The sequence below is a fragment of the Podarcis melisellensis genome, assembly GCF_964234715.1.
Source record: "Podarcis melisellensis genome assembly, chromosome: 10".
In the NCBI taxonomy this organism is placed as follows: Eukaryota; Metazoa; Chordata; class Lepidosauria; order Squamata; family Lacertidae; genus Podarcis; species Podarcis melisellensis.
In genome coordinates, this window is record NC_138542.1 from 47,986,503 (window position 1) to 47,998,004 (window position 11,502).

Consider the following 11,502-nt stretch of genomic DNA (forward strand, 5'->3'; position numbering starts at 1 on the left):
GGCATTTGGAATGATCAATTCCTGTGCCTCTTGAGAGCAGTTGACCATGGTACTGCTTCTCTCTCTCTCTCTCTCTCTCTCTCTCTCTCTCTCTCTCTGTGTGTGTGTGTGTGTGTGTGTGTGCGTGCTCCCAGCAAACTGGTTTTCAATTGCCGTCATCTTTCAGGGCTCATCAACTCTTGAAGATACAGGAGAAAAGTCAAGTGGCAGCCCAGCAAAAAGGCTGCAAGACTAAGGTAAGCTGGAGGTGAGAGAACAGGGGGAATGTGTGGGTTGGGAAGAAAGGACTGGTGGTGGTATTATTATTGTTAATCATAAAAGTTCTTTTATTCCACTCTTGGAGAGCCCCCCTCTCCAAAAGCCTTCCAGAACAGCTTGCACTCAGTAAGGGAGTCCCTATCCTCAGGGTTGCAATCCAAAAGGAAAAGGGATTGAGAAGAGAGCAGAGGGGAAAAAGCAGATAGAATGGTTGCTGCTCATTGGTGATTTTGGTATAACTCCTTGGCTGTTATGCCAAAGTTGTTGAGAGAGGAGGCTCACATTTGTAAGCTGTGCACAAGAGGAATTGTCTAGACTCAATCCTGGAACCTGCAAATCAGTCAATCAATCAGTAACTGCCCTTCAACCGAAGATCACTTTTACAGTATAAAAACACAAAATGATATGGTGCAGCCAGTGTCGTGCAGCAGATAGAATGAAGGACTTGGACCACAGAGACCCGGGTTCAAATCCACACTCAACTACAAAACACAATGGGCAACCCAGGCCAGTCAGTCTCTCTCCAGGCTAGCCTACTAAACATTCGTCCCTGGGATGAAGGGCTGAATATGAATCTTTGCTAATAGTAATAAGAAGGTTCTTTCCTGCAACGTGTTGATGTACCGTCAAGGAGGGAGTGCTTTTGAACATGCAGGAAGTACTTTTATCTCAGCTGTGGAGTGATCAAGTCGCACCCATCTGGAATTGTCATGAAAAGTCTAGCGGTCATAAGCCACCACGAGTGGCTGAAGATGCAGGATTGTGAAGTTTTAGATCAATTTATAGGCAGAAGGGTTCTGCATTTTAGGAAATCATTGCAGCTCTTGACTTAGGGAGGCTCACCATGGCAAAATCCAGGGGTGCGGTGGGGAAGGGAAGATGGAGAGAGAAAACCCCATCCTGGTCTAAGCCTCTTCCCTTGTCCACAGGCTGCAAAGCTTGGAGCAGTCCTTGGCTCCTACTTCCTGGCCTCAGTGCCTGGTTTCTTGGATCGGGTGTGTGAGTGGGTAGCTGGTTTCTTGCCGCCTTTCTCTCTCCGACACACAGCCTAGGCGAAAAGTGCTACACTTCCCTGTGTGGTAGCCGTTGTCTCTGCTGGTGCAGCGTTTTCTTAGGGACAGCCTTCCCTTATGGGAGATGCAGAGAAATGCCTTGCATTGTTATCTTGAGCCGTTTTCTCGAAGGACCGGAGCTTGCGAGAGAGGAAGGCTCTTAATTGCTGCTATGCCCTGCCTCACTCGGGGAGTTGTATCTCAAGGCACAGCCTATTTAACTTCCAATAATAAACATGTAGCTGTCATTTTGCAAGCGCCTGAGTGATGCATGCTTTGTTCTGTCTGTCTCCTTCCCCCTCCTCCCCTCCCCTCCCTTTCTCTTTGTTCTTTCCAGCTGAAGAAACGGGCCCTGGACCAGCTTCGCCTGGTGAAACATAAGCAGCAAGGGGGGCAGAGTGAGGAGGCCCCTTGGCAAGAGCTTTGCCCAGGTGAATTTGCAAACCTCTGCTCCCAACAGAAAAGAGTTGCTCTTGAGTTAACGTCAGATAAGTAGCTCCCACGAATGGTCTACCTACTGTGGTGTGCGGGCTCTCTGTACAGGGGCAGTGTCTCTCTCTGTGTGTTTTGCATATTCATGAGGATTTGTTTGATTTATTCAATATGCAAAACACCACCCAAAGATCACAGGGTGGCTCACAACATACAAATACGAAGTAAGAACCCAAAATAGATAGGAGAACAAAAGCAAACCAGTAATGCCCCCCTCCCCTCAAACACATTTTTAAAAGACATAGAATGTTAATCAGCCAAAGGCCTGGTTGTAGAGAAAATTTTTCACTTGGTGCCTAAGATATGTAATGAAGGCGCCGGGCGAACCTCTCTTGGAAGGGCATTCCACAATGGGTGGTGGGGGCTGCAGAAAAGGCCCCTGTGAACCTCTTGTGAAGGAGGCACATGAAGAAGGGCCTCAGATTAATATCACAGGGTCTGGATTAGTTCATATGTTGAGGTATTGCTGTCCTGTGCTGCTTAAGGCTTTAGAGGTCAAAACCAGCACTTTGAACTGGGCCCAGAAACTAATCCAGCCAGGCCAGGATTGGCGTTATATGCTCTGACTGTCTGGCCCCGGTGAATTTATTTATTCATTCACTAATTTGTGGATACTCCACCCTTTAATTATGCAATCGGGGTGGCTTTCAATAAAATGAATGGGGGGAACCCACATTAAAATAGCTAGTACTTAAAAATAAAGAATAACAGCCAATCTAGAAAATCATAAAGATGCGCCAGGATTAAATAGATTATATATATAAAAAAAGCTTTTAGCTAGGCACTGAGTGGCTTCCAGGTGAGCCTTTCTCTTGGGAGAATGCTCCATTGCCACAGTGCCACCACTGAAAAGGCCCTTCCTTTGTTAACCACATGTTGATCTTGGAGAAAGCACTCTGATGATAAACTTAGAGTTAGATTATGCCGGCATTGTGTGCCTGCCAAAGAAGTTGGAAGCATGGGAATCTCATTCCTTCCCTCTCGTTTTCCCCAAGATAACTACAGAGCAGGGGTGGGGGCCCCTTTCAGCCCAAGGACCCCATTCCTTCAAGGGCAACCTTCCAAGGGTCAGGAGTAGATGCCAAAGCGGGCAGACCAATGGATGTGATTCTTGCCTTTGTTGAATAGGTTACATCACAGCCTGGCAAAAGCATTTGAGGAGGGTATGGACTGTGGGTGGGGTATGTGGCCTGGCACAGTCTCATCGAGGGCCAAATGGAGAGCTGCATGTGGCCCCCAGGACCGAGGTTCTCCACCTTGCAGTATATCATAGATGATGGTGATAGGCACTTGCTCTTGCCTGAATAAAGCTTGTGCTTTATTCACTGATCTTATTTGCTAGTCTTTATGGTCGGCTGGACCTAATGGTCAGGGGTCCCTTTACCTTTACCTTATGGTAGGGCAGTAGGGATGGGGAAGCTGTGGCCCTCCTGGTTGCTATTGGACTCAAATTTCCATCAGCCTCGACCAGCATGGCCAGTGCTCAGGAATTATGGGAGCTGCAGCCCAGCAGCACCTGGAGAGCAACAGGTTTCCCATCCCTGCTTCGTGTTGGGTCACAGGACTCCTTGTTCTGCTTGGAAAATAAATAAGCAGGCCCTCTCCAGCCAGAAGAGGGCTGAGCAGAGCTTGCAGGGGTCAGGGAATGGGGACCTCAAAGGTCCACGCAGCTCCCAACCATCACCATATTAAAGACATATAAGAAATCACTGAAGCCAGCAAGCCTGCCCTCGCTTCTCTTGCTCACTGACCCTGCCTTTTTATTTGCAGATGGAACTGAAAAGCCCTACAGCCCAGTATGTCCTCTCATGGTTCAGACCCGTCGTCCTGTCATGCTCTCACCTGCATGCTTAGCACCCCATCTCATTAAGAACCTTCTGGCTCTCCCTTCCTCCCATCAGGACTTTTGCTCGTGCCCGTCTGGTAAGCAGGAGAGGCTGAGTGATTTGACAATGGGCTGGTGGTGAAGCCAGAAATGCCAAGTGGGTCTACGTCCTTTATCCTAGCTCTGGACTTGCACCTTGAGACCATGCTAGGAAATGAGTCTCTGGTTTAATAATCTTTACTCCTACAGGAGTAAGCATTGAAAGTCTCCTTTTCATGCCTCTAGCTCAGAGTTGGGGTGATCCAGGCTTTGCAGAGGTTGCAACTCCCCGTCATCTCTAACTGCTGGTCCTACTGGCTGGGGTTGATGGGAGATGTAGCCTAACCACACCTGAAGGACCACTGCATTAGGAGGCATTAATTTTATATCAGCAAACCTTCTTTGCAGCAACACTATGGGCATGAACATGGGTCAGTGGCGGGTTTTCTTTACATCATGGGTGGGGGACCTGTGGCCTTCTAGATATTGTTGGACTCCAACTCCCATCATCCCTGGCCATTGGCTACGTTGGCTGGGGCCGATGGGAGTTGGAGTCCAACAATATCAGGAAGGCCATAGGTCTCCCATCTCTGCTTTCCATGAGCAAGGATCTTCCTTCTGCATCTTGAAGTGGGGATTGACTTTTGACAAGACTTTCTGCCTTTTGCCCTTCCCTACCTGAGCCCCACAAATGCGGGTTCCACACTTTGGGTGCAGGAAACAGAACTCTGAGGATCTCTATTCATGGAAAGCAGAGATGGGAGACCTATGGCCTTCCTGATATTGTTGGACTCCAACTCCCATCAGCCCCAGCCAATGTAGCCAATGGCCAGGGATGATGGGAGTTGGAGTCCAACAATATCTAGAAGGCCACAGGTCCCCCACCCATGATGTAAAGAAGAAAACCCGTCACTGACCCATGTTCATGCCCATAGTGTTGCTGCAAAGAAGGTTTGCTGATATAAAATTAATGCCTCCTAATGCAGTGAAATGTGGGACCTTGAGATTGTGCTATGATTCTTGTACCTTGTGGTGTGGAAAGTGAAAGGCAGGAAGTTCTTCTGCATCGAGGTCTGGGCCAATAGATGGATCTTGAAAAAAATCCATTGGTCGATCCCCTTAACAAAACTACTGGGAACTACAGTGCTAAGGTCATAAAAACAAAAGACGTTGCTTCTGTTTTCCTTCCCTTGCAAAAGAAAAAAAATAGGGCAATTTATTGGGGAAAAGTTCTGCATTGCAACTTGCATGATTTACAGCGCGATCCAATGCATGTTTATTCAGAAATATCACCCAGTGTGTTTAGTGGGTATGACTCGTAGGTTAGCCTTAGGATGCCATTCCCTGCACTCTTAACTGAAACTGGGACTTAATTTTGATTAAAGAGAATTTCAGATTGAAGGTGCACGTCTTAGCACAGGCCAGGGTTCCACAACCTGTCTCAGCTGTGGGCCAGTCCAGCGTTCCTCAGACCATGTGGTGGGCCGGACTATATTTTGGCGGAAAAAATGAACGAATTCCTATGCCCCACAAATAACCCAGAGATGCATTTTAAATAAAAGGACACATTCTACTCATGTAAAACATGCAGTTTCCCAGACCGTCTGTGGGCTGGATTGAGAAGGTGATTGGGCCATATCTGGCCCATGGGCCTTAGGTTGCCTACCCCTGACCTAGGCTTTGAAAGCAACCCACCCCCCCCAATGATAACTCATGCTTATTGTAACATCTCCTCCATGACTTGTCCTTTTGTGGTTTTTGCTCCCTGCATTCACAGATGCCCCTCCTGACCAAAGACTCTCCTCTGCCTCCTCCAAGAATAGTCTTATTGCTGATGGGATCTCTGAAAGCCAGAGGAACTGCGGGAAGATGCGCACCATCAAGGAGGCTATTGGAAAGGTGAGGACTAGAGCACTGCAATTTCAGGGCTGAGAGGCAGGTCAAGGCGAACGGTTATGCTAAACCGCCTTATGGAAAAACTCGAGACAAATTAGATTCCCCTTTTATTGTAACACTACCCAGGAAACTCTTTGTGGCGAGAGCTTCTACACTGCTATTCCCAATTACTCTCAGAGCAGGGAGTGTACTAGCGGCCATCTGGAGCTGTGGGAAATTTAATGGCTACACTTTGGCCCTGCTTCCAGGGAAGGGGAATCCAAATTATCTTCCTCTGCCTCAAACCAGTCCCAACAAGCTGTCTCCACAACTTCCTATGTAAGCTCCATGACTGCCATTTTGTGTAATATCTGTACACATCCCATTTGTCCTTCTCCAGAGAAGAGGGTCTTCTGAGTGCAGATCTGCAAGCTGGTGAGCTCTGCAGGTCTGTGGGGTGATGCTCTCCTTGACTAGCATGGGAGACCAAGTGTCCCTGAAGGTGAGTGTCGAGATCTCCACCCGCCCAGACGTATCGGACACCCAGCGTGCTGTAGATCAACTGACCCTGCCCTTCAATTCTCTCTTTTCCTCACTGGTTTGGTTGTAAATCCCATCCTTTAATGGAATTACTATTGGAAAAGCAATGATATTTCACAGTGTAGGGTTTGATTTAATGTAACTTGTCAGGGACGGGTTATTTCTTTTCCATTTAAATCAGTAAATCTGTTGGATTTCCTTGCAGAACAAACACTGCCTGCTGGAGCTGGAGGTCCAGGTGGCGAGGGAACTAATTAAAAGTGAAATATACCCCATCGTTATCCATGTCGAGGTCACAGAGAAGAACGTCAGGGGAGTCAGGTATGAAAAGCCCTTCTCAGGTTTGACACGGGTTGCAATGCAGATGGGAAGAGCTGGCCTCAGATGGTATAGGCAGTCCGGCGCCCCCTTCTCTGCCATGACACAGCTCCAGATGAGAGCCCTTCTTCCTCGAGCTGAGCCTGCCGGAAGAAGCACCAACCTTTCCATTGTGCTTAGACCTAGCTCTGTGCCCTACTGAATTACTACTTGGAGACAGGCAATATCTCGGTGGAAGAGCATCTTCTTTGCATGTAGCATGTCCCAGGTTCACCCTCTACCAGCTGCTACTAGGAGAGACCCTGTCTGAAATCTGTGTTGCATGCACAGTCTCCCAGGTTCAGTCGTTGGTGTTTCCAAGTAGGGCTGTGAGATAGCCCGGTCTGAAATCCTGGGAAGCAGCTGCCAGTCAGTGTGGACCGAGCTAAATGGAGAAATGGCCTGGTCCAGCTCGCTCAGTAGAGGATGAGGTTCTTAATCTCAGCGTCATGTGTTTGAGCCCCAAGTTGGGGCAAAAGATTCCTGCATCTCAGGGGACTGAACTAGATGGCACTTGTGGTCCCTTCCAACTCTACCATTTTGATTCTATGAATATAAGGCAGGAGACTTAGGGAAATGTTCCCTGATACCAAGATGAAGGATTCTATGGAAAGCAGATAGAGAGAATTGATAAGAATAATGATCTGCTGTGACCTTGATGGAAGCATACAATAAATGAGCCTTCTTGTGTTTTGGCTCATCTTCCTCTCCCCCCTTTTTTTCTTTTTTCTTTTCTTTTTCCTCCCCTCCTCCTTTCCTTTTCCTTTTTTCTTTCCCATAATGGCTTATGTTCTATGCCATATACTTTGATATTTTTGTAGTTTTTTAAGCTTTTTTCATTATTATTATTAAGGATTTTTCATTAAAAAAATTCTTCAATTTTGGTTGTTTATAAAGAGAAATAAAAGTATTTAAAAAAATAAAAAATAAGGCAGTGGACTGGGGCATTGAACCGTCTAAAGAGGTGTAGCAAGCTATGCTTTTTTGAAATTTCCTCTTCTGCGCTGCAATCAAAGCTGCAAGAGCCATGACCTCTTTCTTGCTTTGGCAGCTGAGCACCCTAGAACACAGGTGTCTCACAGTGAGAAGATGAGTATAGCAGCTGACAGGTTTCCCTGAAAGACAATTTCTCCATCTTTGTTGGTCCTCTCCCAAACTCCGTAGCCTCAAGGAAGTGTTTTTAGGGAACTATTCTCATTCTGTGCAAGAGGACAATAAGACCCAGTAGGCTGAGCCAATATTCTGAAACAACTGACTTGGCGGACCCCAATAGGCTGAATCAACTGACTTGGGGGGACCATAGAATTGCAGAGCTGGAAGGGACCATCTAGTTCAACCCCCTACAATGCAGGAATCTCAACGGAAGCATCCATAACAGGTGGCCATCCAACCTCTGGTTAAAAACCTGCACCTTCATTGCTTCAATTTTTTCCTGCAACTCCTTCACAAGCAGTGCTGATGCAGAAAGCTTTGGAAAACCACCACATTAGAAGCCATATAGGTAGTTGCACCCATCTCGGTTTTCTCTATATGGATTGGCAGTGGCTCTTTCCAGTTTCGGACATGCAGTTTTTCCTGGCCTTGGGTGGCGATTGAACCCAGGGACCCTCTGCACATGAAACGAGTGCCCTACCACTGAACTGCGCCCCATCGCCAGATACACTATGGACCATAAGGTTTCACCGGTTGCCCAAACTCTCCTTTGGGCGGTTACAGTGTCTGCTGAATTTTTAAAAGCTCCTTCTGCAAAAATCCTGAATGTTTTGCTTCAGATGGGAACGCACGTGGACTGTGATTTGTGACATCGTCCTGGTGCAGGGGGCAGAGGAAGCTCCCAACTGGAGCTTTTGCTTGGCGGTCCATCAGTTCTTTGGATCAGACCATTAGACTTCAACATGCTTAAGCTAACATGCTTGACTTAACCCATCTCGGCGAATGCATTATTCATAGCGTCTCGAGGAGTCTACTGATGGCATGTTTCTCTGCTGTGCTCTTCCCTCCTAGGAGCTGGCTGGGGAAGCCGGGGCTTCGCGACTCGGAGGTGCTGAAGCAGTGCCGGAAGGCCAAGTGGACTCTGCACACTTTGCCGTGCTTGGGGGCCTGGGTGGATCCTCACGCCTGGGCCAGTGCGGAGGAGCTGGTGAAGGTGGTGCGGGCCCACATCTTCCAGGAGCAGACCAGGATTGTGTGGGTTGAGGAGAGGGATTTGTGATGGGTGTCTGGAGGTGTCTGCAAGCAGAAAAGCCTCTGCAGGACAGAGGCTTCGATCCACGACCCACTGATGATGTTCTGGATCTGTGATTCACTCCAGATATCCTACAGACATAGCCCATTTCCTTTGTGGTCCAGTCGTTCCCTCAGTTAGCCTGAGAAGGGGAGAAATGTGCCTCTGCATTTCACTGCCTCCAGTACCGACTCCACTATCCCAGGCCCTTCCTCGTTTCCTGTGTTCTCTGTGACTGTTGTCTCTATCTCCATTCATATCCTGATGGAAGTATGTGTGTGTGTTGGGGGGGATGGGGTGCCCTCGCACGCACGCACATGGACATGGAGTGTCCCCTCAGCCAGAGGGACTGTGAGCGGGCAGGAGAGACACCCTCTGCGCCCGCTGCTTTATTGTGCCTAAATTATTGATGGACCCTTTTTATTGAAGACCGGAATATGGAAAGAGAATTAAACAGCATTAACAATGGAAATCAACGACTGGCTGCTTCTTGAGTTCGCTGGGAAGGAAGCACATTTCCAACTTGTTCCTAGTTGCCTGCCTCTGTCTCCACTCCTTCCTTTTTGCCTAGTAATAATAATTTATTATTTATACCCCATCCATCTGGCTGGGTTTCCCCTGTCACTCTGGGCAGCTCCCAACAGAATATTAAAAACACAGTAAAACAGCAAACATTAAAAACTTCCCTAAACACGGCTGCCTTCAGGTGTCTTCTAAATGTCAGTTGTTTATTTCCTTGACATCTGATGGGAGGGCGCCACTGCCGAGAAGGCCCTCTGCCTGGTTCCCTGTAGCTTTGCTTCTCACAATGAGGGAACCGCCAGAAGGCCCTTGGCTCTGGACCTCAGTGTCCGGGCAGAACGATGGGGGTGGAGACGCTCCTTCAGGTATACTGGGCTGAGGCCGTTTAGGGCTTTAAAGGTCAGCACCAACACTTTGAATTGTGCTTGGAATTGTGCACAATTCGTGAATTGTGTCTCTCTGCAGTTCACCTGCTGCCTCTTGTGTGGCTAAAGGCACAAACTGTGTAAGTAGGAATCTGCCTTATACCAAGTCGGACTTGCAGTGTTGTCTGCACTGACTGGTGGTAGTTCTATAGAGTATCAGGCAAGGGTCACTTCCAGCCTTACCTGGAGAAGCTGAAGATTGAAGCTTGGATCTTCTGCTTGTCAGCAGCGCCCTTGAGCCAGTGTACCAACTGGACTCATGCACTACAGCCCCGACTGGGCTAGGCGAGCTGGGTAGCACTGCCAGAGACCTCCTTTCTCACAGGAACTGGTCACAGTGCTGTGGACTCACAGCTTGGAGCTGAGAGCACCGGATTCACTGTCTCGATAATGCAGTCGTTGCGCAGCAGCGTTTTGCAGAGTCTTGCAGAGTATAAACCACTCGGAGAGCAGCTCTGTAAAATATCCTCCTTTTATTCTATATCTACAGCTATAATACAAACTATATACAGAGCTGAATATTCTGAGCATACATCAATGCTACTCTGAGTGCCTGCAGCTGCTCTTAGCAACAATCTTATCTCTAAATACTATCTCTTGCACTCACTCTCCGACACACTGACTGACTCTCTCTCTCTCACACAGAGACTCACTCACTTGACTAATTAAGTAGAGAGCAGTACATTGCTCCTCCTCTCTGTAGAGTCAGCAGAGACCTCAGGAGATGATCAGGAGATTCTTGGGTATGGGAGGGGTGAAATCTCATCCTTCCCCATTTCATCCGACCATTCAAGAATCTTTAACATAACTGCAATTTGCACACACACTCCAAAAGTTGTTTTCTGCTTACAACTTTGGTAACATACTTGCAGGTATCTCTCTCCCCCCTTATCTAAGACACTTTATCACATCATTAAACAGTTACTTCATCTGGGGAAATCGATCTCTGGGCTAGACCGAAGGAGCCGTAGCTCAGACAGCTTTACGATCCGCATCAATCACTTACAGCGGGTCCGGCACGCTTCCTCCAGAGCTGCGCAACAACTCCCAAGGAGCCCTGCTGTCTTCTCTCAGTCACGGCTTTTTAGCAGAGTTGAACAGCGTGTAAAGCAGTCTTGCTTCTTGTAAGCACACATAGACAGGTTCGTCTATTTACAGCTCTTTATTAAAACATTACAGCAAACAAAGTCCAGGGCTTCTTTCAGCCATGTCTCCCTCACAGATACACAGAGGGAAGTGAAAGTACAGGGAAAAACTCCTCCTTCTTAGCTTCTAAAAGCTTCTGTCTCCGCCCAGCTGTAAGCTGACGTTTGCAGGTGACACACACCAGGGGAATTTAACCAGATAAATTCTGAACCATCACACCCCCCCTTGTGTCCCTGCGTGATACCTGTGCAACATCTTCAGTAACACCTTGTGAGATCGATCCCTTCCCCAATGCCTTGTGCCCTCCCTTGGCAAACCTGTTTGGCATTTGTGGAACCACCTCACAGCTCTCAGAATCGCACTGTGCGAAACTTACCCACGCACCTGTGGCCTGATACCTCTCTGGTGGGATACCTTTCGTTGTGCGACTGGATCTCCTAGGCACAAACTCAGGTGTTCCCTCTGACTCACTTTGATCAGCAGGTGTGTCCTCTGCATCATGGAACTCACCCTCTGACTTAAAGCGTCTTCGAATCCTCTCCATTACACTCACAGGAGAACTAGGTTCACTTTTGGGCAGTCTCATAACAGCTTGTGGAGATTCCCTATCCAGCCCCTGACTCTGGTCAGTGAGCTGATCGTCATCAGCAGCCTCAGCCCCTTCTTCCTCTGCCTCATCAGAACTGTCTTCTGGGTCAGAGAGACAATCTGAGAGAACATCACGCCTGACAGGAGTCTTTGACTTTA

At 48.0% G+C, this 11,502-nt stretch overlaps 1 protein-coding gene across 2 annotated transcripts in view; it reads left to right on the forward strand.

Annotated features, from left to right (window-relative positions):
- Positions 1–9,134, forward strand: part of CARD10 (caspase recruitment domain family member 10) — a 41,998-nt gene extending 32,864 nt beyond the window's left edge. For both annotated transcript variants that reach the window (XM_081928206.1, XM_081928207.1), the window contains exons 17-22: positions 167–236; positions 1,648–1,741; positions 3,573–3,725; positions 5,444–5,565; positions 6,287–6,402; positions 8,443–9,134. In XM_081928206.1, coding sequence (XP_081784332.1) covers positions 167–236; positions 1,648–1,741; positions 3,573–3,725; positions 5,444–5,565; positions 6,287–6,402; positions 8,443–8,650 — 763 coding nt within the window. In that variant the 3' untranslated portion in view covers positions 8,651–9,134. The remainder of the gene's footprint in view (positions 1–166; positions 237–1,647; positions 1,742–3,572; positions 3,726–5,443; positions 5,566–6,286; positions 6,403–8,442) is intronic.
- Positions 9,135–11,502: the final 2,368 nt, after the last annotated feature.